The sequence below is a fragment of the Stenella coeruleoalba genome (assembly GCF_951394435.1).
Source record: "Stenella coeruleoalba genome assembly, chromosome: 5".
In the NCBI taxonomy this organism is placed as follows: Eukaryota; Metazoa; Chordata; class Mammalia; order Artiodactyla; family Delphinidae; genus Stenella; species Stenella coeruleoalba.
The window spans coordinates 73,963,573-73,991,211 of NC_137150.1; the positions used below are offsets into that span (position 1 = coordinate 73,963,573).

A 27,639-nucleotide genomic window follows, 5' to 3' on the forward strand; every position below is an offset into this window, starting at 1 on the left:
AAAGTAAAAAACACTACACTGTTGATGGGAATATAAATTGGTGCAGCTGCTATGGAAAATAGTATGGAGGTTCCTCAAAAAACTATGTACTCCTATGTTCACTGCAGCATTATTTATAATAGCCAAGATATGGAAACAACCTAAGTGTCCATAAATGGATTAATGAATAAAGGAAATGTCATATATATATATATATATATATATATATATATATATATATATACACACACACAATGGAATATTACTCAGCCATAAAAAGAATGAAATCTTGCCATTTGAGACAACATGGATAGACCTTGAGAGCATTATGCCAAGTGAATTAAGTCAGACAGATAAAGACAAATACTGTATGACCTCACTTATATATGGAATCTTAAAAAAACCAAAACCAAAACCAAACAGCTCATAGATACAGAGAACAGAGATTGGTGTATTTCTGAAATGCCAGAGGTGGGCAGCTGGGGAGTGGGTGAAATGAATGAAGTAGGTCAAAAGGTGCAGACTTCCAGTTTTAAAATAAATGTCATGGGGATGTAATGTACAGCATGGTAGCTATAGTTAATAATACTGTATTGTATAATTGAAAGTTGCTCAGAGAGTAGTTCTTAAAATTCTTCATCACAAGAAAAAGAACTTTTTTGGTAATTATGTATGGTGATGGATGTTGACTAGTCTTATTGTGATGATCATTTCACAGTAATACAAATATTAAATCATTATGTTGTACACCTGAAACTAATATAATGTTACATGTCAACTATACCTTAACAAAAAAATTAATTTAAAAAATTCACAGAAAAGGAGATCGGACTGTGGTTACCAGAAGTGTGGGGTAAGGAGTGAAGGAATTGAATGAACTTCCAGTTATAAGATAAATAAGTACTGGGGTTGTAATGTACAACATGATGATTGTAGTTAACACTACTGTATGGTATGTTTGAAATTTGTTGAGGGAGTAGATCTTAAGAGTTCTCATCACAAGGAAAAGAAGTTTTTTTTCTATTTCTTTAATTTTGCAGCTATATGAGAGGATGAATGATGATTAACTAAACTTACTGTGGTAATCATTTCACAATATATGTAAGTCAGGTCATTATGCTGTACACCTGAAACTTACACAGAGCTGTATGTCGATTATATCTCAGTAAAACTGGAGAAAAAGAGACTTCGCTGGTGGTCCAGAGGTCCAGAGGTTAGGACTCTGCGCTTCCAATGCAGGGGGGTGCGGGTTCAATCCCTGGTTGGGAAGCTAAGATCTCAAGTGCCACCTGACGCGGCCCAAAAAAAAAAAAAAAAACTGGAGAAAAAAGTGGAGGTTTAAAGACAGAAATCAAAATTTTGGAAAACTTGTATCTGTCACAATAAACTGAAAACTTCCCTAGTAAAGAGTTTTCTGATGAAATTGGTGGTGAAACTAATTAATGTGATCTTTAAAATATGATAAAATATGTCAACATCTGGAAGATCATTTTTCAGGTGACCAATGCATGTTATTACAAAATTATGCATGGGTAAAAATTCCATTCAAGGTGCAAATTAGACCAATGGATTTCCATGTCGCAGAGCATGAAAAATTCATTGACATTTTTCAGTTTCCACATTGCAGCTAATCTTTTAAAAACTACCATTTGCTGAGTTTTAATATGGTATCAAAGAACTGAGTTATTTGAAATATCTATTAAAATATTCTTCCATTTTCCAGCTATATGTCTGTGTGAAGCCATATTTTCCTTATATACTTTAACTAAAACAATATGTATCACAATAGATTGAATGTAGAAGCAGATATAAGAATCTGGCTATTATTGAATCAGATGTTTAAGAGATGCTGCTGTATTCTCTTTGCTAAACTTTTATTATAGATTTTTGTCTACATTCCTGGGGGTTATTGGTCTTTTGTTTTCTTTGGAAGAAAGTTTTTAGCCACAAATTTAGTATCTGTAGTACCTAGGGCTATTGATGTTATCGGTTTCTTCTTCTTTTTTTTTAAAATAAATTTATTTATTTTATTTATTTATTTTTGGCTGCATTGGGTCTTTGTTGCTGCACGCGGGCTTTCTCTAGTTGCGGCGAGCGGGGGCTACTCTTCGTTGCAGTGTGCGGACTCTTGGCACACAGGCTCAGTAGTTGTGGCTCGCAGGCTCTAGAGCACAGACTCAGTAGTTGTGGCACACGGGCTTAATTGCTCCGCGGCATGTGGGATCTTCCCAGACCAGGGCTCGAACCCGTGTCCCCTGCATTGGCAGGCAGATTCTTAACCACTGTGCCACCAGGGAAGCCCTATCGGTTTCTTCTTGAGCAAGTTTTGGTAGTTTGTGTCTTTCAAGGAGTTGGTTCCTTTAATTTTTCAAATTTATTGGTGTGTATTTCATAATATTTCCTTATTCTTTTAATATGTGTAGGATCTGTAGTGGCCCCACACTCATTCCTTGTATTGGTGATAACTTCTTTTCCTCATCAGTGTGATTAAAGGTTTATTAATTTTACTTAAAGAACTAGTTTTTGGTTTCATTGACTTTTCTCTATATTTCTGTTTTCTTTTCCATTGATTTCTGTTCTTAATTCCTTTTCTCTGCTTATTTTTTGCATCATTTGCTATTCCTTCCTCTAGTTTCTTAAAATAGCAGTTAGGGACTTTCCTGGTGGCACAGTGGTTAAGAATCCGCCTGCCAATTCAGGGACACGGGTTCGATTCCTGGTCCGGGAAGATCCCACATGCCGCAGAACAACTAAGCCTGTGCGCCACAACTACTGAGCCTGTGCTCTTGAGCCCGCGTGCCACAACTACTGAAGCCTGCATACCTAGAGCCCGTGCTCCGCAACAAGAGAAGCCACCACAATGAGAAGCCTGTGCAACACAACGAAGAGTAGCCCCTGCTAATCGCAACTAGAGAAAGCCCACGCTCAGCAGCAAAGACTCAACACAGCCCAAAATAAACAAATTTAAAATAGAAGTTAGGTCAGGGTCAGCAAACTTCTTTTTGTAAAAGGCCAGAGAATAAATATCTTAAGCTTAATGGGCCAGATAGTCTCTACCACAGCTACTCAATTCAGCCTTTGTAATGTGAAAACAGCCAGACAGGAAACAGATAGATGTTGTTATATTAAAATAAAAGCCTATTTACAAAAATGAGCATCGGACCATAGTTTGACCCCTGGTTTACATCACTGATTTTTCTTCATTCATAATATAAATGTTTAATGCTATATATTTCCCTCTAGGTCTGCTTTATCTATATCCTGCAACTTTTGAACATTTACTTATTTATTTGTTTATTGAAGTATAGTTGATATACGGTGTTGTGTTAGTTTCTGGTGTACAGCAGAGTGATTCAGTTTATACATATAGTATATACATATTGTTTTTCATATTTTTCTCCATTATGGATTATTACAGGATATCAAATATAGTTCCCTGTGCTAGACAGTAGGACCTTGTATCTATCTTATATATATTAGGGTTTTTTCTGTTTTTTTGGTTTTTTGGGGTTTTTTTTTGCAGTATGCGGGCCTCTCACCGCTGTGGCCTCCCCCGCTGCGGAGCACAGGCTCTGGACGCACAGGCCCAGCGGCCATGGCTCGCTCCGCGTCATGTGGGATCCTCCCGGACCGGGGCACAAACCCTCGTCCCCTGCATCGGCAGGCGGACTCCCAACCACTGTGCCAGCAGGGAAGCCCTATATATTAGTTTCATCTGCTAATCCCAAACTCTTAATTTATCCCTCCTCCATTCCTTTTCCCCTTTGGTAACCATAAGTAGTTCTCTAAGTTTGTGAGTCTGTTTCTGTTTTGTAAATAAGTTCATTTGTATCATTTTTTATTTAGATTCCACGTATAAGTGATACCATGTGATATTTGTCTTTCTCTTTCTGACTTGTTTCACTTAGTATGATAATCTCTAGGCCCATCCATGTTGTTGCAAATGGCATTATTTCATTCTTTTTATGGCTAAGTAGTATTCCATTGTATATACATACCACATCTTCTTTATCCATTCATCTGTAGATGTACATTTAAGTTGCTTCCATGTCTTTTTTTTTTTTTATATTCACACTTGTGGGTTTTTTTGTTTTTTGGCCATGCCCTGCGGCATGCGGGATCTTAGATCCCCGACCAGGAATTGAACCCGTGCCCCCTGCACTGGGAGCATGGAGTCTTAACCACTGGACCGCCAGGGAAGTCCCCTGCTTCCATGTCTTGGCTACTGTATATAGTGCTGCTATGAACATTGGAGTGCATCCAATTTTTGAATTATAGTTTTCTCTGGATATATGCCCAGGAGTAAGATTGCTGGAACATATGACAACTCTATTTTTTGTTTTTTAAGATCTCAGGGGACTTCCCTGGTGGTCTAGTGGTAAGACTTCGCATTCCAATGCAGGGGGCACAGGTTCGATCCCTGGTCAGGGAGCTAATATCCCACGTGCCTTGGGGCCAAAAAACCAAAACATAAAACAGAAGCAATATTGTAACAAATTCAATAAAGACTTTAAAAATGGTCCACATAAAAAAAACCCTTGATATTGTTTTCCATAGTTGCAGCACCAGTTTACATTCCGACCAACAGTATAGGAGGGTTCCCTTTTCTCTACACCCTCTCCAACATTTATTATTTGTAGACTTTTTGATGATGGCCATTCTGACCGGTGTGAGGTGATACCTCATTGTAGTTTTGATTTTCATTTCTCTAATAATTAGTGATGTTGAGCATCTTTTCATGTCCCTATTGGCCATCTGTTTGTCTTTGGAGAAATGTCTGTTTAGGTCTTCATCAAAGATACTGGCCTGGCTTGTAATTTTCTTTTTTGTTATTTTTGTCTGGTTTTGGTATCAGGGTGATGGTGGCTTCATAGAATGACTGGGAGTGTTCCCTCCTCTTCCGTCTTTTGGAAGAGTTTGAGAAGGATCAGTATAAGTTCTTCTTTGTATGTGTGGTGGAATTTCCCAGTGAAGCCATCTGGCCCTGGACTTTCGTTTGCTGGGATTTTTTTTTTTTTAATTACAGACTCTATTTTACTTCTAGTGATTGCTGTGTTCAAATTATCTGTTTCTCGATTCAGTTTTGGTGGGCTGAATGTTTTTAGAAACTTGTCTGATACTGCTGAACTGAATGAATAAGCATTTTCAGAACTCTAATGGAAAACTGATGAATTCATAAAAGTGCTAACAAAACATCAAAATGAAAAAAAAATTAATTACATGGGACTGAGTGAACTGATGAGGATGATTATAATTTTTGTGACTTCTGTTTGAATAAAAAAAAAAGAAACTTGTCTGTTTTTTCTAGGTTGTCCAATTTGTTGGCATATAATTATTTATGGTATTCTCTTATGGTTTTTTTTATTTCTGTGGTATCAGTTGTTATTTCTCCTCTTTCATTTCTTATTTTGTTTATTTGGGTCCTCTCTCTTTTCTTCTTGGTGAGCCTGGCCAGAGGATTGTCGATTTTGTTTGCCCTTTCAAAGAGCCAGCTCTTGGTTTTATTGATTTTTCTCTATTGTTTTTTTAATCTCTATTTTGTTTATTTCTGCTCTGACCTTTATTATTTCCTTCCTTCTGCTGATTTTAGGTTTTGTTTGTTCTTTTTCTAATTCTTTAGATAGTAGGTTAGGTTATTTATTTGAGATTTTTCTTGTTTTTTGAGGAAGTCCTCTATTACTGTGAACTTCCCTCTAAGAACTGCTTTTGCTGCGTCCCATAGATTTTGTATGGTTGTGTTTTTATTGTCATTTGTCTCAAGGTGTTTTTTAATTTCCTCTCTGATTTCATCATTGACCCAGTGGTTTCTTTTTTCTTTTTCTTTTTTATTGGAGTAAAATTGCTTTACAATGTTGTGTTAGTTTCTGCTGTACAATGAAGTGAATCAGCTATATGTATACCTATATCCCCTCCCTCTTGGACCTCCGTCCCCGTCTTCCTCCACATCTAGGTCATCACAGAGCACTGAGCTGAGCTCCCGGTGCTTTACAGCAGGTTCCCACTAGCTATCTATTTTGCACATGGTAGTGTATTTATGTCAAACCTAATCTCCCAGTTTGTCCTACCCTCCCCTTCCCCCACTGTGTCCACATGTCCATTCTCTACATCTCTGTCTCTATTCCTGCCCTAAAAATAGGTTCATCTGTACCATTTTTCTAGATTCCACATATATGTGTTAATATACAACATTCGTTTTTCTTTCTGGCTTACTTCACTCTCTATGACAGACTCTTTGTCCATCCACATCTCTACAAATGACCCAATTTCACTCCTCTTTATGGCTGAGTAATACTCTACTGTATATATGTAGCACATCTTCTTTATCCATTCATCTACTGTTGGACATTTAGGTTGTTTCCATGTCCTGGTTATTGTAAATAGTGCTGCAGTGAACATTGGGGTACATGTGTCCCTTTGAATTATGGTTTTCTTAGGGTATATGCCCAGTAGTGGGATTGCTGGGTCATATGGTAGTTCTATTTTTAGTTTTTTAAGGAACGTCCATACTGTTCTCCATAATGGCTGTATCAATTTATATTCCCACCAACAGTGCAGAATGGTTCACTTTCCTCCACACCCTCTCCAGCATTTATTGTTTGTAGATTTTTTTTAAAGAAATTTATTTATTTATTTTTGGCTGCATTTGGTCTTCGTTGCTGCATGCAGGCTTTCTCTAGTTGCAGTGAGCAAGGGCTACTCTTTGTTGCAGTGTGCAGGCTTCTCATTGCAGTGGCTTCTCTTGTTGCGGAGCATGGGCTCTAGGTGCGCGGGCTTCAGTAGTTGTGACATGTGCGCTCAGTAGTTTTGGCTCGTGGGCTCTAGAGCTCAGGCGTGGTAGTTGTGGTGCACAGACTTGACTGCTCCACAGCATGTGGGATATTCCCGGACCAGGGATCAAACCCATGTCCCCTGCATTGGCAAGCAGATTTTTAACCACTGCTCCACCAGGGAAGTCCTGTTTGTAGATTTTTTTCTTGATGGGCATTCTGACCAGTGTGAGGTGATACCTCGTTGTAGTTTTGATTTACAGTTCTCTAATAATTAGTGATGCTGAGCGTCTTTTCATGTGCTTCTTAGCCATCTGTATTTCTTCTTTGGTGAAATGTCTATTTAGGTCTTCTGCCCATTTTTTAATTGGGTTGTTTGTTGTTTTGATATTGTGCTCCATGAGCTGTTTGTATATTTTGGAGATTAATCCTTTGTCCATTGCTTTATTTGCAAATATTTTCTCCCACTCTGAGGGCTGTCTTTTCATCTTGTTTATGGTTTCCTTTGCTCTGCAAAAGCTTTTAAGTTTAATTAGATCCCATTTGTTTATTTTTGGTTTTATTTTCATTAAGAGGTGGGTCAAAAAAGATCTTGCTGTGGTTTATGTCAACGAGTATTTTTCCTGTTTTCCTCTAAGAGTTTTATAGTGTCCAGTCTTACATTTAGGTCTTTAGTCCATTTGGAGTTTATTTTTGTGTGTGGTGTTAGGTGGTGTTCTAATTTCATTCTTTTACATGTAGCTGCCCAGCTTGTCCAGCACCACTTTTTTTTTTTTTGGCTGCGTTGGGGCTTCGTTTATGTGCACGGGCTTTATCTAGTTGTGGCAAGCAGGGCCTACTCTTCATTGCAGTGCACAGGCTTCTCATTGCGGTGGCTTGTCTTGTTGTGGAGCACGGGCTCTAGGCGCACGGATTTCAGTAGGTGCAGCACACAGACCCAGTACTTGTGGCTCGTGGGCTCTAGAGCGCAGGCTCAGTAGTTGTGGCTCACGGGCTTAGTTGCTCCGTGACATGTGGGATCTTCCCGGACCAAGGCTCGAACCCATGTCCCCTGCATTGGCAGGCAGATTCTTAACCACTGTGCCACCAGGGAAGTCCCCCAACATCACTTATTGAAGAGGCTGTCTTTTCTCCATTGTATGTTCTTGCCTCATTTGTCATAAATTAGGTGACCATATGTGCATGGGTTTATCTCTGGACTTTCTATCCTGTACCATTGATCTATATTTCTGTTTTTGTGCCAATATCATATTGTCTTGATTACTGTAGCTTTGTAATATAGTTTGAAGTCAGGTAGCCTGATTCCTCCAGCTCCGTTTTTCTTTCTCAAAATTGCTTTGGCTATTTGGGGTCTTTTGTGTTTCCATACGAATTGTAAAGTTTTTTGTTCTAGTTCTGTGAAAAATGCCATTGGTAGTTTGATAGGGATTGCACTGAATCTGTAGTTTGCTTTGGGTAGTATAGTCATTTTCACAATATTGATTCTTCCAATCCAAGGACATGGTATATTTCTCCATCTGTTTATGTCACCTTTGATTTCTTTCATCAGTGTTTTATAGTTTCCTAAGTACAAGTCTTTTGCCTCCATAGGTAGATTTATTCCTAGGTATTTTATTCTTTTTGTTGCAGTGGTAAATGGGATTGTTTCCTTAATTTCTCTTTCTGATTTTTCATTGTTAGTGTATAGGAATGCCAGAGATTTCTGTGCATTAATTTTGCATCCTGCAACCTTACCAAGTTCATTGATTAGTTCTAGTAGTTTTCTGGTGGCATCTTTAGGATTTTCTATGCATAGTATCATGTCATCTGCAAACAGTGACAGTTTTACTTCTTCTTTTCCAATTTGTATTCCTTTTATTTCTTTTTCTTCTCTGAGTGCCGTGGCTAGGTCTTCCAAAACTATGTTGAATAAGAGTTGTGAGAGTGAACATCCTTGTCCTGTTCCTGATCTTAGTGGAAATGGTTTTGGTTTTTCACCATTGAGTATGATGTTTGCTGTGGGTTTGTCATATATGGCCCTTATTATGTTGAGGTAGGTCCCCTCTATGCCCATTTTCTGGAGAGTTTTTATCGTAACTTGGTGTTGAATTGTGTGAAAAGCTTTTTCTGCATCTATTGAGGTGATCATATGGTTTTTATTCCTTAGTTTGTTAATATGGTGTATCACATTGATTTGTGTATACTGAAAAATCCTTGCATTCCTGGGATAAATCCCACTTAATCATGGTGTATGATCCTTTTAATGTGTTGTTGGATTCTGTTTGCTAGTATTTTGTTGAGAATTTTTGCATCTATGTTCTTCAGTGATATTGGTCTGTAATTTTCTTTTTTTGTAATATCTTTGTCTGGTTTTGCTATGAGGGTGATGGTGGCTTCATAGAATGAATTTGGGAGTGTTCCTCCTTCAAATTTTTGGAAGAGTTTGAGAAGGATTGCTGTTAGCTCTTCTCTAAATGTTTGATAGAATTCGCCTGTGAAGCCATTTGGTCCTGGACTTTTGTTTGTTGGAAGATTTTTAATACAGTTTCAATTTCATTACCTGTGATTGGCCTGTTTATATTTCTAATTCTTCCTGGTTCAGTCTTAGAAAATTGTACCTTTCTAAGAATTTGTCCATTTCTTCGTGGTTGTCCATTTTATTGGCATATAGTTGTTTGTAGTAGTCTCTTTTAATCCTTTGTATTTCTGTGGTGTCTGTTGTGATTTCTCCTTTTTCATTTCTAATTCTATCAATTTGCATCCACTCTCTTTTTTTCTTGATGAGTCTGGCTAAAGGTTTATCAATTTTGTTTATCTTCTCAAAGAACCAACTTTTAGTTGTATTGATCTTTGCTATTGTTTTCTTCATTTCTATTTCATTTATTTCTACTCTGATCTTTATGATATCATTCCTTCTACTGACTTTGGGTTTTCTTTGTCCTTCTTTCTCCAGTTGCTTTAGGTGTAAGTTTAGATTGTTTATTTGAGATTTTTCTTGCTTCTTGAGATGGGATTGAATTGCTATAAACTTCCCTCTTAGAACTGCTTTTGCTGTGTTTCATAGGTTTTGGGTCATCCTGTTTTTGTTGTCATTTGTTTCTATGTATTTTTTAATTTCTTCTTTGATTTCTTCAGTGATCTCTTGGTTATGTAGTAGTACACTGTTTAGCCTCCATGTATTTGTCTTTTTTACAGTTTTTTTTCCTGTAATTCATTTCCAGTCTCATAGCATTGTGGTCAGAAAAGATGCTTGGAATGATTTCAATTTTCTTAAATTTTCCAAGGCTTGAGTTATGACCCATGATGTGATCTAGCCTGGAGAATGTTCTGTGTGCACTTGAGAAGAAAGTGTATTCTGCCACTTTTGGGTGGAGTGTCTTATATATATACATTAAATCTATCTGGTCTATTATGTCATTTAAAGCTTGTGTTTCCTTATTTATTTTCTGTTTGGATGATCTGTCCATTGGTGTAAGTGGGGTGTTAAAGTCACCTACTCTTATTGTGTTACTGTCGATTTCTCCTTTCATGGTTGTTAGCATTTGCCTTATGTATTGAGGTGCTCCTTTGTTGGGTGCATAAATATTATTTATAATATAAATATTTATTATTATAATTATATAATCTTCTTCTTGGATTGATCCCTTGATCATTATGTAGTGTCCTTCCTTATCTCTTGTAGCTGTCTTTATTTTCAAGTCTATTTTATCTGATATGAGTATCGCTATTCTCCCTTTATTTTGATTTCCATTTGCATGGAATATCTTTTTCTATTCCTTCGCTTTCAGTCTGTATGTGTCCCTAGGTCTGAAGTGTCTCTATTGTAGACAGCATGTATATGGGTCTTGTTTTTATATCCGTTTAGCCAGTCTGTGTCTTGGTTTGAGCACTTAATCTTTTTACATTCAAGGTTATAATTGATATGTATGTTCCTATTGTCATTTTCTAATTGTTTTGGGTTTGCTTTTATGGGTCTTTTTCTTCTCTTGTGTTTCCTGCCTAGAGAATTTCCTTTAACATTTGTTGTAAAGCTGGTTTGGTGGTGCTGAATTCTCTTAGCTTTTGCTTGTCTGAAAAGCTTTTGATTTCTCTGTTGAATCTGAATGAGATCCTTGCTGGGTAGAGTAATCTTGCTTTTATGGCTTTCTCTTTCATCAGTTTTTAGTTTTATTTATTTGTTTGTTTGTTTGTCTATGGCTGAGTTGGGTCTTTGTTGCTCTGCGCAGGCTTTCTCTAGTTGCAGTGAGTAGGGGCTACTCTTCATTGTGGTGTACAGGCTTCTCATTGTGGTGCCTTCTCTTGTTGTGGAGCATGGTCTCTAAGTGTGCAGGCTTCAGTAGTTGTGGCTTGCAGGCTCTAGAGCACAAGCTCAGTAGTTGTGGCACATGGGCTTAGTTGCACCACGGCATGTAGGATCTTCCTGGACCAGAGCTCGATCCTGTGTCCCTTGTATTGGCAGGCGGATTCTTAACCACTGTGCCACCAGGGAAGCCCCTCTTTCATCACTTTAATTATATCCTGCCCCTCCCTTCTGGCCTGCAGAGTTTCTGCTGAAAAATCAGCTGATAACCTCATGGGGTTCCTTTGTATGTTATTTTTTGCTTTTCCCTTGCTGCTTTTAATATTTTTTCTTTGAATTTAATTTTTGTTAGTTTGATTAATATGTGATTTGGTGTGTTTCTCCTAGGGTTTATCCTGTATGGGACTCTCTGTGCTTCCTGAACTTGGGTGACTATTTCCTTTGCCATGTTAGGGAAGTTTTCCACTATAATCTCTTCAAATATTTTCTCAGACCCTTTCTTTTTCTTTTCTTCTTCTGGGACCCCTATATTTCGAATGTTGGTGCGTTCAGTGTTGTCCCAGAGGTCTCTGAGAGTGTCTTCAATTCTTTTCATTCTTTTTTCTTTTTTTCTGCTCCTCGGCAGTTATTTCCACCCTTCTGTCTTCCAGCTCACTTATTCATTCTTCTGCCTCAGTTATTCTGTTATTGTCTTCTTCTAGTGTATTTTTCATTTCAGTTATTGTGTTGTTCATTTCTGTTTGTTTGTTCTTTAGTTCTTCTAGATCTCTGTTAAACATTTATTGTATTTTCTCAGTCTGTGCCTCCATTCTATTTCCGAGATTCTGGATCATCTTTACTATCATTACTCTGAATTCTTTTTCAGGTAGGTTGCCTATTTCCTCTTCATTTATTTGGTCTTGTAGGTTTTTACCTTGCTCCTTCACCTGTGACATATTTTTTTTGTTGTCTCTTTTCTTTTTTTGTTGTTGTTTTTGATGGGTGGGATTGTGTTCCTGTCTTAATGGTTGTTTGGTCTGAGGCTTCCAGCACTGGAGTTTGTATGCTGTTGGGTACAGCTGTGTCTTGGTGTTGAGATGAGGACCTCTGGGGGACCTCACTCCGATGCATATTCCCTGGGGTCTGAGGTTCTTTGTTATTCCAGTGGTTTGGACTCGGAGCTCCCACCACAGGAGCTCTGTCCCAACCCCCGGCTCATGAACCAAGATCCTGCAAGCCATGTGGGGTGCCAAAAAAAAGGAAAAAGAAAAAAAACAGAAAAGAAAAAATGGAGCAGAACAATAACAAAGAGTAAAAAATAAAATTAGATTAGAAAACTAACAGATGTTAGAAAGAATAAAAAAATAAAAATATAGATGAAACAATGAACTGAACGTAAAAAAGAACCACAATAGTAAAAAAAGAAGAGGAGAAAAAGAAGAAAAAAAAAAGCCTAAGAAGGCCTTGGCTCAGGGGGTGGGGCTTAGGCAGGGGTGGGGTTTAGGTGGTAGGTGGGGCCTGTGCTTAGGAAAAGACCCTGAGGGGATGGGGGTGGGGCTTAGGCATACCTCTGGCTTTGGAGGGCAGAGGACCAGGTCTAGGATCCCAGCAGGCTCACTGGGCCCGAGTGGGTGGGGGAAATGCTAAGCGTGTTTCCCCTGATCCTCCAATCCAGGTGGCCCCCTTCTCATTGGCATCTCTTCTTCTTCTCCCCCCTCCCTCCCTCCCTCCTATATCCCTGCGACCCACACAGCCAGAGGGGACCCTGGAAGGCAGGGGACCAGACCCGAAAGCCCAACAGGCTTCCCAGGGCCAATTGGGCAGGGAAACTCCCATGGCCCCTCCCCTAATCCCCTGGCGTCAGATGGTCCCCCACATCTGCCTCTCCTCTTCCCCCCTCCTCCCTCTCTCCTACGCCCCTAGGACCCCTGCAGCCAGAAGGGGCCTTGGAGGGCAGAGGACCAGGCCTGGGAGCCCAGCAGGCTTCCCAGGGCCAGAGTGGGTGGGGGAAACACCCTCTGCGCCTCCCCTGATCCTCCGGTCTTGGAGGGCCCCTCCCACCCACCTCTCCTCTTCTCCCCCATCTCTCTCCTGCACCCCTAGGACCAACACGGCCCAGAAGGGGCCTGGGAGGGCTGAGGACCCTGCCTGGGAGCCCTGCAGGCTTCCCAGGTCCTGATTGGGCAGCATGCTAGGCATGCTCCCCGCCCCGATCCTCCGAGCCCCCAAGTGTCCTTGCAGGAGTAGGAACCCCTCAGGTGCCCGGTGCTGTCTAGCCTCCGCTTTTCCTCCCGCCTTACTCCTCCCCTCATCCTACCTGGTCACTCGGGTTCCTCCCGTGTCCTTGGGTGTCGAGGTCCCCCACCAGCATCTGCCAGGCACCCTAGTTGTGGGGAGATGCAAACTCTGCATCCTCCCCTGCCACCATCTTTGACTCTGCCCTGACTTACTGGTTTCTTAGTAGCATGTTATTTAATCTCCATGTAACCTCTTGTTTTTTCTCATTTCTCTTTCTGTGGTTGATTTCTAGTTTCATGATGTTGTGGTGAGAAAACATGCTTGAAATTATTTATTTATTTGCTTGTAAATTTATTTATTTATTGGCTGCGTTGGATCTTCGTTGCTGCACGTGGGCTTTCTCTAGTTACGGCAAGCCGGGGCTACTCTTTGTTGCAGTGTGCAGGCTTCTCTTGTTGCACAGCACAGGCTCTAGGTGCATGGGCTTCAGTAGTTCTGGCCCGTGGGCTCAGTAGTTGTGGCTCTTGGGTTCTAGAGCACACGCTCAGTAGTTGTGGCACACAGGCTTAGTTGCTCTGCGGCATGTGGGATCTTCCCGGACCAGGGCTCGAACCCGTGTCCTCTGCATTCGTAGGCAGATTCTTAACCACTGTGCCACAAGCGAAGTCCTTCAAATAATTTCTTTACTGAAATTTGTTGAGGTTTGTTTTGTTTCCTAGTATGTGGTCAATCCTAGAGAATGTTCCATGTGCACTTGAAAAGAATGTGTATTCTGGTTTTTTTTGGATGAAAATATCAATTAAGTCTAACCGTTCTATTGTATCATTTAGGATCTCTGTTACGTTATTAATTTTCTGTCTGGAAGATCTGTCCACTGATGTGAATGAGGTGTTAAAGTCTCCTACTATTATTTTATTCCCGTCAGTTTCTCCCTTTATTTCTGTTAATATTTGTTTTTTGTATTTAGGTGCTCCTATGTCACGTGCATATATGTTAACAAGTTTAATATCCTCTTCTTGTATTGATCATTTTACCATTATATAGTGTCCTTTTTGTTTTTTTATGGCCTTTGTTTTAAAGTCTTCTTTTTTAAAAATAAATTTACTTATTTATTTATTTATTTTTGGTTGCATTGGGTCTTCGTTGCTGTGTGTGGGCTTTATCTAGTTGTGGTGAGCGGGGGCTACTCTTCGTTGTGGTGTGCAGGCTTCTCATTGTGGTGGCTTCTCTTGCTGTGGAGCACGGGCTCTAGGCAATGGGCTTCAGTAGTTGTGGCCCATGGGCTCAGTAGTTGTGGCTCGCAGGCTGTAGAGTGTAGGCTCAGTAGTTGTTGTTCACGGGCTTAGTTGCTCCGCGGCATGTGGGATCTTCCTGGACCAGGGCTTGAACCCATGTTCCCTGCATTGGCAGGCGGATCCTTAACCACTGCTCCACCAGGGAAGTCCGAGTCTTTTTTGTCTGAGTATTGCTCTCCCCGCTTTCTTGTCATTTCCATTTGCATGAATTATTTTTTCCATCCCCTCACTTTCAATCTATGTGTGTCCTTTGCCCTAAAGGGGGTCTCTTGTAGGCAGCATATTATAGGCTCTTATTTTTTTATCCAATCTGCCACTCTGTCTTTTTTTTTTCCCACTCTGTCCTTTTTTTTTTTTTTTTTTTTCCTGCACTGTGCAGCCTGTGGGATATTAGTTCCCTAACCAGGGATTGAACCCGCACACTCTGCAGTGGGAGTGCGGAGTCTTAACCACTGGATCAACAGCAAAATCCCCATTGTGTCTTTTAATTGGAGCATTTAGTCCATTAACATTCAAGATAATTATTGATAGATATGTGTTTATTGCCATTTTGAACCTTGTGTTCCAGTTGATGTTGTATTTCTTCTTTGTTCCTTTTTATTTTTGTGGTTTGGTGGTTTTCTTTTGTATTATGCTTGTGTTCTCTTCTTTTTGGCTTTTGTGAATATATTGTATGTTTTTGATTTGTGGTTACCCTGGTTTTGAAGTATGTTAGCCTATTACTATATCTGCTTGCTTTAGACTGGTAGTCATATAGGCCCAAACACAGTCTTTAAAAAAAAAAAGTCTGCATTTTCTTACTCTTCTCTCCCATATATTATGATTTTGATGTCCTCTTTTACATCTTCATGTTTATCCTTTTGCTGTTCATTGTAGTTGTCATCGCTTTCCAAAAAAAAATTTTTTTAATCTGTGTACTGGCTTATTTAAGTGATTTACTTTCCAATTGTGATTTTCTCTTTACTGTAGATTCTTGCTGCTTTTCTATTTGGAGACGATCTTTCAATAGTTATTTTAGGATAGGTTTAATATTACTGTATTCTTTTTGTTTTTGATTGTCTAAGAAATTCTTTATCTCTCCTTCTATTCTAAATGATAATCTTTCTGGGTAGAGTATCCTAGGTTGCACCTTTTTCCCTTTCAAGACTTTGAATATATCTTGCTACTGTCTTCTGGCGCGCAGTGTTTCTGTAAAGAAATCAGCTGATAGCCTTATGGAGGTTCCCTTGTTAATTTCACTGTTTGTTTTTCTCTTGCTGCCTTTAGAATCCTCTCTTTAAATTTTCCCATTTTAATTATAATATGTCTTGGTGTAGGTCTGATTGGGTTCATCTTGTTTGGGACCCTCTGTGCTTCCTGTACCTCGACAACTGTTTCCTTCTTTAGATTAGGGAAGTTTTCAGCCATAATTTCTTTTTTTTTTTTTTGCTGTACGCAGGCCTCTCACTGTTGTGGCCTCTCCCGTTGTGGAGCACAGGCTCCGGATGTGCAGGCTTAGCGGCCATGGCTCACGGGCCCAGCTGCTCCGCAGCATGTGGGATCTTCCCAGATCAGGGCACGAACTCACGTCCCCTGCATCGGCAGGCGGACTCTCAACCACTGCGCCAACAGGGAAGTCCCATAATTTCTTCAAGTACATTTTTGATCCCCTTTTCTCTTTCTTCTCCTTCTGGGATCCTTATTATGCGTAGATTGGCATGCTTTATATTATCCTATAGGTCTCGTATATTGCTTTCATTTTTTTTTTAATTTGTCTTTCTGTCTGCTATCCTGATTGGGTGATTTCCATTATTCTACCCTCCAGATCACTTATTCGTTCTTCTGAGTTATCCAGTTTGCTATTTATTGCCTTTAAGCTCAACTTTTGTCTTGGCAAATGAGTTTTCTAATTTTTTTTTTGAGTTTTCTAATTTTAATTGGTACCTCTTTAATAGTTTCTAGTTGCTTTTTACAGTAATCTGCACTTCTATCTATAGCCTTTCTTAATTCCTTCAGTATTTTCATTATCTCCTTTTTGAATTCAGAATCGGGTATACTGGAGATGTCGGTCATCTTTAGGGGAATTCCCTTGATCTTTTAATTGAGAGCGGTTCCTCTGCTTCTTCATTTTACTTGTATTTCTCTGACTGTGAGTTTAGGAGAAACACTTAATCAACTGTGGTCTTGAAGGGCTGTTTTTATGTGGGAGTGTCCTGGTGTAGCCTCTGTGAGTCTAATATTTTGGGGATAAGGGCTGTCTTTAATATGTATGACTGCCACGTCTTTCCTCAGTGTGTGTTGGCTGTTTCCCATTGATAGGGTGTGTGATTGTTGTGGTGATCAGAGCCTGCAATGGATGTTGAGCAGGGTCTCCTCTTTGTCACAGCCCTGTTGGGGGCAGAGCCTGCTCCCCAGTTGTTGGAGTAGACACCCCCAGATCTGTTTCTGATCTGTGGTATGAGGTAGGAAGGACTAGAGCGCTTCCTCTGGGAGAGGAGCCACTGAGTATTCCTCCGTTGGAGCTGTCCCCTAGGAAGTGAGCTCTGTGGTGTTGCCTGTCGCCCATTGTGCAGGCTCACAGAGTACACTGTTTCTGGCACTGCCCTCAAGCCCTGCCTCAACCATGGGAATTCAGGCAGTCGGCCATCCAGGCCAGTCGGTCCCTCAGGCTCTGTGCTCACAAAGCCACTAGCACAGACCCATTGGTGCAGAACTGCTGAAGTCAGGCACCAGCACTGCCATAGTCGCACACCTAGACCCACCGTGGGAGCTACTGAGTCAGCCCAGATCCCTGGCCCCACCCCTGGTGTGTACCTGCAGAGCCTGCAACTGCTATCACCAGACCTACCCTGGCCATGGGTGCACCAGTAATCTTCTCAGATGTCCCACAGGCACTGAGTTTACAAAGCCACCCATAGCACGTAAATCTGCAGATCGCACAGCTGCTGGGGCGCTCAGATCTCAGCCCTGCTTCTAAAGTCATGCAGTCCCTGGGGATTGGCTCGGATTTCAGCCCCACCTCCTTGTGTGGTTATGTGCTCCCAGAACTCATAGAGGCAGATCCATCCTGCTGTGAGCACACTGAGTATGAGGCTGCTATGACAGGCCCCACCCCTTCCTTTGCACGCATATGTTAACAATGGGGCTTCAGTGGTAGACCCAGGCTCTTTCCTCTGCACACCCCTGGTTGTGGCTTGGGCCTCACTCCTGCCCCTTCACGCTGTCTCCGTGTAGCCATCCGCAATCCGCTCCCCCGGTCTGTCCTCTGAAGCCTGAGTTTCAGCACCCAGCCCCTGCACACACCAGCAGCCATGCGTCTTGGGCTAGGGAGTCCATGGAGTTGGCCAGGACCTTCTGTGCAGGTCTCTCTCTGTTCTGCATGCCACAAGCTGGCTACTGCACTCTCCTTCAAGCCTCTGAAACACTCTTTCCATCCCAGCTGATCTCCCTGCCAGTGAAGAAGTTTCCCAGGGTGAGGGAACATTTCCTCTTTCACAACTCCCTCCCAGGGGCACAGGTCTTGTCCTGATTCCTTTTTTTTTTTTTTCCTTTCATCCTGCCCAGTTACTTAGTGATCTTTTTTTTTTTAATTTTTTAATTTAATTTTATTTTTTTATACAGCAGGTTCTTATTAGTCATCAGTTTTATACACATCAGTGTATACATGTCAATCCCAACTACTTAGTGATCTTTTTTGCAGCTTTGGTTGTATGAGATCTCTGCCAGCATTCAGCAGGTATTTTGTGAGAAATTTTCCACATATAGGTGTATTTTTGATGTCTTTGTCGGGGGAGGTGACCTCCATGTCCTTCTATTCTGCCATCTTGATCTGGCCTCTACCTTTTGAACTTTTTGATATGTGTTTTCTGATTTCCCTTGTGGGTTTTTCTTTCTCTCTTTTTTTTTTTTTTTTTTTTGGACTTGAACTTATTTAGTAATGTGTTGTTTAATTTCCAAATATTTGGAGCTTTTCCAGATATCTTCTCAGTATTCATTTCTAATTTAATTTCATTTTGGTAAAAGAATGTGCTTTGTGTGGTTTTAATCCTTTAAATTTATTGAGATTTGTTTTATAGCACTGAATGCATTCTATCTTGGTAAATGTTTTGTGTGCACTTGACAGGAATGTGTATTCTGTTGATGTTAGGTGAGAGTATTCTGTAAATGTCAATTAGATCAAGTGGATTAATAGTATTTTTCTAGTCCTCTGTATCTTTACTGATTTTCTGTGCACTCTATCAGTTGAGAAGAGGTATTGAGATCAGTTACTGAAATTACCAATTTTAATGGAATATTTCTCTTTATAGTTCGATAAGTTTTTGTGCCATGTTATTTGGACCTCTGTTGTTTGGGCCATACACATTTAAGATTATATGTCCTTTTCTCAGGAATGGTAACACAGTTGTTGGAAACATCCTCAAGCTTCCTGGCAAATAGGAACCACACTCTGTTTCTCCAGAATGCTGACCCTGAAAAGATTGCACATCCTCTTGCTGCATTGCCCCCAGCCCTTGGCCATTATGAGATGATCCTCCATCCGTGGTCATAGTTCTTGCTTTGAATTCTACTTTAATATTAAAATTGCCACTTAAAAATATTATTGAGATATATTTTACATATCATAAAATTCACCTGTTTTAAAATCACAATTCAGTGATTTTGGTAGCTTTCCTTAGTGGTACAGTTTTTACCATTAATTAGTTTTAGAATCCTTTGATCTTCCCATAAGATCCTTCATGCCCATTGATAGTTAATCCCTGTTCCTGCCCCCAGTCCCAGGGAACCTACTTTCTGTCTCTATAATTTTACTTTGTCTGGACATTTCAGATAAATGGAATCATACAGTATGTGATCTCTTATGCCTAGCTTTTTTCACTTAGCACGTTTTTGAGGTTCATTCGTGGTACAACATGTATCAATATTTCATTCCTTTTTATTACTGAATAGTACTCCATTATGTGATACTACATTTTGTCTATCCCTTCACCAACTGATGGACATTTGCAGTATTGGACTATGATGATTAATACTGCAGTGAACATTCTTGTGCAGATCTTTGTGTGGACATGTTTTCACTTCCCTTGGGTAAATACCTACGAGTGGAATTCCTGGTTTGTGTGGTAGTTTTATGTCTAACTTTTCAAGAAACTGCCAAACTATTTTCAAAACTGGCTGCACCATTTTACATTCCTGCCAGAAACCTATGAAGGTTCCAGTTCTCTTCATCTTCATCAACATTTGTTATTGCCTGTCTTATTTAGTATGCCCATTCTAGCTGGTGTGAAATAGTATCTCATTGTGATTTTAATTTGCATTTCCCTAATGGCTAGTGATGTTGAGCATGTTTTTATGTTCTAATTAGCCATTTGTATATCTTCTTTGTTAAAATGTTTGCTTATAAATTTCACCCATTTTTTAAATTGAATTGTTTGTTGTCTTATTGTGTTATAGGAGTTCTTTGTAAATTCTGGACACAGATCCTTTATTGGGTATGTGTTTCGTAAATATTGTCTCCTGGTCTCTTGCTCATCTTTTCATTTTCTTAATGGTGTTTATTTCAGTGATCAGTTTTTATTTGATGAGGTGAGATTATCAGTGTTTTTTTATCTTCTAAGTTTTATTGTGAGGTGAGAGCCTAAAGTCACCTTTTTGCACGTGGATATCCAGCTGTCCAAGCACCATTTGTTGAACAGACTATACTTCCCCCAAAGAATTGTCTTGGCAGATTTCTTTGGCTTGGAGTTTGTTGAGCTCCCCCCGCCCTGCCCCCGTGCTGTGCCTGCAAGCTCTCTAACTCATCAGTTGGAGCACTCATAGTACCCCCTCATTTGTTTGCCTGCTCTCAGGAGTCACTGTCCTGTGCTGCCTTTTGTTTGACATCTGAAAACCATTGTTTCATTATATTTTGTCTGGTTCTATAGTTGATTAAAAGCAGGAGGGTAAATCTGGTGCCCATTATTTAATCACGTCCAGAAGCACAAGTGGTCTCTTCTATTTCAGCTTTTTAAAAATTTATTTCTCGGGCTTCCCTGGTGGTGCAGTGGTTGGGAATCTGCCTGCCAATGCAGGGGACACGGGTTTGAGCCCTGGTCTGGGAAGATCCCACATGCCGCGGAACCACTAAGCCCATGAGCCACAACTACTGAGCCTGTGCGTCTGGAGCCTGTGCTCCGCAACGGGAGAGGCCACGACAGTGAGAGCCCCGCTCACTGCGATGAAGAGTGGCCCCCGCTCGCCACAACTGGAGAAAGCCCTCGCACAGAAACGAAGACCCAGCACAGCCAAAAATAAATAAATAAATTTATTTTTAAAAAATTTATTTCTCCTTTTGCGTATTGTTTCCTAAGTTTCTTAAAAATAAAAATCTTGGTTATATAACTTGGGAAAATATAAATTATTTTTAATTTAAAAAGAAGTAGAAGCAGCAGCATCTTGGACATTAACATCAGCAACATAGTGTCAGCATTCTTGTAACTCATAGGCATGAAATTCTAGATCTGATTCAGGAAATGTAATTTATTAAGATTACTGTTAATTTTGAGGGTATCAGTTCTATTTAATTATCTTTTTTGAAGAATGTAAAATGTGTGGTTTTCGGATTTCAGGCGATTGTGGAGAAATGTGACAGACTCTCTGAGGGAATCTGATATTGATAAGGCCACAGAGCATAAACGTACCCTGGAAGAACGCCAGAGGACTGAAGAAAGGCATCGTACTGAAACAGGCACACCTTGGAAAACCAAATATTTTATTAAAGAGGTACATGTCCTACGTGTCTTCAGACTAAAACTCATTATCTACTTAGTGAGAACTTTAGCTTAGTAGGCTTTCTTGAATCATCACTTATATAGCTTTATTTCTAAAAATAGTCCAGCTTAACCATGAGCTTTTTCATGAGCTTTTCACAGTTTGTCAAAGTAGAATAGTTTACCAGCAGTTCAGATGAAATAGATTTGGGGATTTAGATTGGCCACAAAATACCGACATTAATCTTTAATCTCAATAACAGAATATGCAATTGACAATTTGTTGTTTTTGTACCACAGTGAAACTCTTTGTTCACTTCCAGAGACCACATTTTAAGGATGCATGAAAAACTTAAATGGCTACACAGAGGATAGTGAGAAGTGACTAGAATCTTTGCATTGTTTAAGGAAAAAAGAGTGATGTGGGGGGTACTTAGGCTGGAAAACAGATAATTGGAGCCATTCATTATAACTTTCTTCAAATATAGGTTAGGCTTATCACATAGAAGTTTCTTATCAGCTCCAATAGCAGACTTGAGCTAGGCCCAGACTACCAGGAAGCATTTTGAGCTTAACATAAGAAGGAATGTATAACAATAAAAAATATCCAATAATCGGGCTTCCCTGGTGGCGCAGTGGTTGAGAGTCCGCCGGCCGATGCAGGGGACACGGGTTCGTGCCCCGGTCCGGGAAGATCCCACATGCCACGGAGCGGCTAGGCCCGTGAGCCATGGCCGCTGAGCCTGCGCGTCCAGAGCCTGTGCTCTGCAACGGAAGAGGCCACAACAGTGAGAGGCCTGCGTACCGTAAATAAATACATAAATAAATAAAAAATCCAATAATGACAAGTGTACATTTATAGTAATGTGTTCCCCATCGCTAGACTCATGTAAGAGACCATGGCTTATGTAGAAGCATTTAATTCACTAGTTTTGCAGGTAAGACAAAATGATTCCTAAAGTCTTTTCTAAATTTAAAGGTTTTGTTTTATTTTGTTTATTAATTTCTGGTAGAATTCAGAGTAAGGTGAATAATGGACCAGAGCTGATGCCAAGAAAAGTTTTCTTGTCCATAGCCAAGTCTAAGGAAACTCATTGAATTTTAATATTGGTCTGTCAGGAAGAATCTAGAAAAACAGTTTGTGAATTTTGCATAGTTATTACTCTTAAAAGCCCACAGTTTATTGTAGTAGTTTCATTGCTTTAATTTTTCTCATCTTTGGGTATGAAATATAAATGCCAACTGTTTTCTTTCTTCCTTCCTTCCCTCCCTCCCTCCCTCCCTCCTTTCTTTCTTTCTTTCTTTCTTTCTTTTTGGCTGCATTGGGTCTTCATTGCTGCATGCGGGCTTTCTCTAGTTGTAGTGAGTGGGGGCTACTCTTTGTTGTGGTGCATGGGCTTCTCATTGCGATGGCTTCTCTTGTTGTGGAGCATGGGCTCTAGGTGCACGGGCTTCAGTAGTTGTGGCTCACGGGCTCTGGAGCACAGGCTCAGTAGTTGTGGTGCACGGGCTTAGTTGCTCCGCGGCATGTGGGATCTTCCCGGACCACGGCTTAAACACGTGTCGCCTGCATTGGCAGGTGGATTCTTAACCACTGCACCACCAGGGAAGTCCCCCAAATGTTTAAATGGATAGGAATTCAAGGAAAAATACTTTACATCTCTTCATTTTTATATGAAAAGATAAACCTTTGTAACTACTATGCAAAATTATAGTCTTGTAACCTTAGGTTTTTTTCATTTCAAGCTCACTAAGATAGTATACCAGAAGCAGATTCTAACGAGGAGAATTTTTCTAAGGGAAGCCTTCTATAAATCATTAAAAATGAACTCTAGGGGCTGAGAGCAAGAAGCTGTAATGGGTAAAAGATGCAACCGATTTTAAAAGATAGGCCTCCTGGTTCTTGCAACTAACATGACATGTAAACATGCTACTTCTCATGTATTTGACAGATATTATTAAGAACATACCACTTAATCCCTTTATTATACTTTGTGATGTTGGATAGACAGATGTAGAAAGTGATAGCAAGATAGAGCAGTTGTCTAATAAAGTAGTGAATTCCTTTCTGCCTAGATAGTCTTCACTAACTGCCTGATGAAACAGTAGATTGGAGATGCTGGCTCAGGTTTGGGCCTCTTTAGTTGGTAAGATGTAAGATGGCTTTCTAAATGGTGTGCCATGACACAGTGGTACAACAATAGATGGGTTTGTGTCACATGCTGATCGTCTAAGCCCATGGGGCTGTCGCGTCACATCCTGTATGTGACAGGACCATGGACTGTGCTGTAAGAAGCACTACAGAGTAGAGGTGAGGCTGACGAGGATGGTAGTTAGCTGACACTGGTACCACGAAGTTCATAACAACTTTGGCACTATTGCCATCAGGTATGGCTCTTTGCTAAGAAGAATCATATGTTATTGAAAAGTCAATTTTGTCTCCCCTGTGGTCCTAAACACAGTGCTGGGCACTTAGTAGATATTTCATACATACTGTTATGAGTGACAAGAGCTTTTCCACTTGTTTGGTACTTTCATTATTGCTGTCAAACCAACAGACCAGTTTGGAGTTGGCTTTAGTTAGATGGAGGAGTAGAGTCACTTGATATAAAAAGAGGAGGTAGAGTAACCTGAGAAAGTATAAATGAACTTAAAGTGTTTCTAGTATCATTTGATAATACCTACCTTCTTTTCCTAACCATTTCTCATTGACGTTTAATTTATTAGATCTTCCATTTCCTCCCTTTTGCGATTATACACATCCATCAGGATCTATTGGTCATATCCTCTTGAGTGGATGTTTAAAATTGCTTAAGATGTATATAAATGCTAGCAGGAAGGCTTTTGCAGAATAGTGGACCACATTGGAGTCAGATGTGCTAAGCTTGAACCTCAGTCATACCTTGGATAGTTTATTTACCACTTCTAACTTCGGTTTCCTCAGCTGTAAAATGTAGGTAATTATATAGAAGGTGCACTGAAAAGAACTCTGCCCCTTCCTGGGTGAAGTTGGACAACTCATTTCACTTCTCGGAGCCTCAGTTTCTTCATCTGTGAAGTGAGATGGTCAGGTGGCACGTCTTAACTTCTAAACCTAGCATTCTGTAATGTGGTTAGGAGACATCTTTTGTGTTTTGTGATAATTATCAACCAGGTGATTTAATTTAAACAACATAATGGTTTCTTTTGTTAAAGAGAAATTATTCTGACACTTATTAAAAATGAAAAGGAAGACTTTGTTCAAGAATATTGCAGTAGAGGAAAAAGATTGAATTCAACTCTGAATGTGTTGATAAGTGGGAATTTATAGCCAATGGGCAGGATGAGGGAGTAGATGGAAGATTACTAAGAGGAACTTGGTCAGATGTCAAGGATGGTGGGTCGGGGGAGGCACATGATTAGATCAAAAGTGTGAGGAGAAGAGTTTCATTGGATATCAAAGATGAGAGAATTCTTGATAAACTAGTTCATCAGGATTTTTTTTTGCTAAAACTGAGTTTAGCAGGCCTAGGATGAGGCTTAGTCAAGAAGAGAGACAGAGGAGTCTAACTTTTAAAGTTTGGTCAAGGAGAGAGTCCTCGTCACTATGACCCACATAATTGCTGGGTGTAAGCCATTTTTGGAGTAAGGTAGGGTAAATATATATTTTTAAATATTTATTTGAAGATTTTTTTTTTTTGATGTGGACCATTTTTAAAGTCTTTATTGAATTTGTTACAATATTGCTTCTGTTTTATGTTTTGGTTTTTTGGCCATGAAGCATGTGGGATCTTAGCTCCCTGACCAGGGATTGAACCCACACCCCCTACATTGGAAGGTGAAGTCTTAACCACTGGACCACCAGGGAAGTCCCTAAAAAAATTTTTTTAATGCAAATAAATTGAGGGCGATATAGGGGTTACGGACAGAGGTTCAAATCTGACTTCCTTCACCTAGTCACATAAACACCGAACTACAGTCTTAGCTACTGTGACCTCAGCTCTGCCAAGATCTCACCCCAGTATGCTGCTTCATGCATTTGCTGCAGCACTTTTTTCCTCACTTGGTCTTCTCCTGTCTTTCTTTCACTCTTTGACTGACTTTATCTCCTTTTGGTATCCTTCTATTCACAGGAACCAGGGAAAACTAATAGGGTAGAGTCAGAAAAGAACTAGGAAACAATACTCAGATCCTAGAGATGCCAGCTGAGATGCAGAGAATAGTTCGTACCTTGGTGACCATTTCCTATGCTCCACCTGCTGCCTGTCACTCCATCAGTGGGGCTCAATCTGCAGCATCTTGGCAAAATTGGCAGAATTGCTACAAATGACTTCTGCAAAGTAAAATATTCGTGGAGCACAAACTAGGTCTTCCCAGACCAGAACTTCTCACCTAATCCTAGCTAAACCACACATATTTTTTGGTGTCTTAAGCACCGAGGCTTTTTCTTCACAAACTCTTGTTTTTAAATGTGAGAACAGAATTCCATTTCAATGAAGGCATTGCATCTAGTTTTGGTTACTGATTCTGAAAATAATAAAGGAATGGTTCTTTAATTTATTTTTCTACTTGTTTCAGGGAGATGCCTGGGTTTATCACAAACCGCTTTGGAAAATAATTCCAACAGTACAACCCGCAGAGTGACACACACTATCTAAGACTCGACCAAATGAACTTCTCTATTTACCCTAAACTCTCTCAGAATGGAGTCATTGCACTGAGTGACCTGCTTCCTGATTGCACAGACTGAAACTAACTACACACGAATGTACCAATTAGGGCACCATAGAACTGCAGCAAGACCAAAGTGTTGAAGAAGCACGATGGACCTCTCACCAAGCCGTTCATGTGATGTGAGCAATATCATCTGAAGCCCTTTCACCTGAATTATTAGATGATTAATCTTTTATCCAGTTCCTTCTCCAAAAGCTAAGTTTGAATCCCCTCTTTTTGCATGGGGGCAGCAGATAAACACAACAGTGAGAACTCAGTGATTTTGATTTCTTTGTAGTGAAAATTGAAGTCTCTTTCAGAGTTTGTGCTTTGCTTTCTGTCAGTAACTGAAGTATTCACTACTCTTACAACAAATCAAGAGGAGGAAGAAGATGACCCAGAAGTGGCTTCAGCCATTGTGCCTGAAATCAGTGTTAAAAAAAAAGTCAACCAGGTTGTCATAACAAGGCATTCTGTTCCTTCAAAGAGACTGTGTGCCTGTGTCTGAGGAACTTATCCATTATCCACCTCTGTTAGAACTCTCTTTTAAAAAGTATATTTATAAATTGATTAGAATTATAACCATGGAGAATTTTTTCTTCTGAGCATTTTAATATACTTGAAAACAACATTGACTTGAAAAATTTCAGAGCATTTTTCAATACCTAGTTTTATTAAATATTATACTTGAGAGACAGTTTTTTAAAATGTGGTCATGTCAGTATGATGAGATTTTGGCCCTTCTCAAGAACTGAGGCATTAAAGAACAAGCAAATATTAAAAAATAAGACTTACTGTTTTCCTTACCTTTTTTTCACTTGTAGGTTAATATTCAATATTACGTGCTATCCCTCTGGATAAGTATGCTTTATCTTACCTCTGTTCACTCAAAATTTAAAACAACTATTCATATTTGTCAGTAATTCAGAAGTTATATATGTGACTAAGTGCATGTATGGTATGTTTTGTTTTTTCAAGGAAACGCAAATGCTGAAGAAACAGTATGAAATAAAAAGGTGTCAGGAAAAAAGATATCAGGAAGTTATATTCAGGTACAGTCTTTTTTTTAAATAAGTATTTTATTGAGGTTGAAGAATTGCTGGCAATTAAAAGAATAGTGCTAATTATGGCTTTCGTCATTCATTCAAGTATTTATTTAGCACCTACTTATGGTGCTCAACACTTGTTACTTCAAGCTACCTTAATTTTCCAAGAGTGGTGCCTTACTCTGTTTCTTCTGATGTGGTCTTCCAATCGGTGTGTGTAACATATACCTGTTATTCATCAGCCATTGTAAGTGGCTGTATCTGTTGCATCATCATAAGAAGCTTAAGCTTTGTGCTCTGATAAACTGTGTTTTATTGAAGGGGGCTAATAGGATGAAAACAGCAAAATAATAATTTTTTTCAACAAATTGTAAATTATAAGAAGATAATTGGTTAATGTACAACCATTTTAATGATTCCCCTGTTCATTTTTGCTGTGAAATGCACTGAAAAAATCTCAAAATGAGTTATAGTTCATGTGTTGGGAAGATTAAAAAATAATAAAACTAGAGAACAATGATGCCTTTGTCTGTTTTGTGAATGGAGAGAAATGGAAAGTTTATATTTAGCGGAGTTATTGCCCTGTTCATTCGAGAAGGACATTGATTTTAAATCCTTACCTTCAGGAATCTCTTAGGG

The 27,639-nt window shown here is 39.7% G+C and overlaps 1 protein-coding gene across 1 annotated transcript in view; it reads left to right on the forward strand.

Moving 5' to 3' along the window:
* The window catches only part of OSBPL11 (oxysterol binding protein like 11), a 99,323-nt gene extending 71,814 nt beyond the window's left edge, over positions 1-27,509 (forward strand). Inside the window, exons 12-13 of the mRNA XM_079923163.1 lie at positions 21,122-21,275; positions 25,820-27,509. Coding sequence (XP_079779289.1) covers positions 21,122-21,275; positions 25,820-25,885 — 220 coding nt within the window. The 3' untranslated portion in view covers positions 25,886-27,509. The remainder of the gene's footprint in view (positions 1-21,121; positions 21,276-25,819) is intronic.
* The last annotated feature ends 130 nt before the right edge of the window (positions 27,510-27,639 follow it).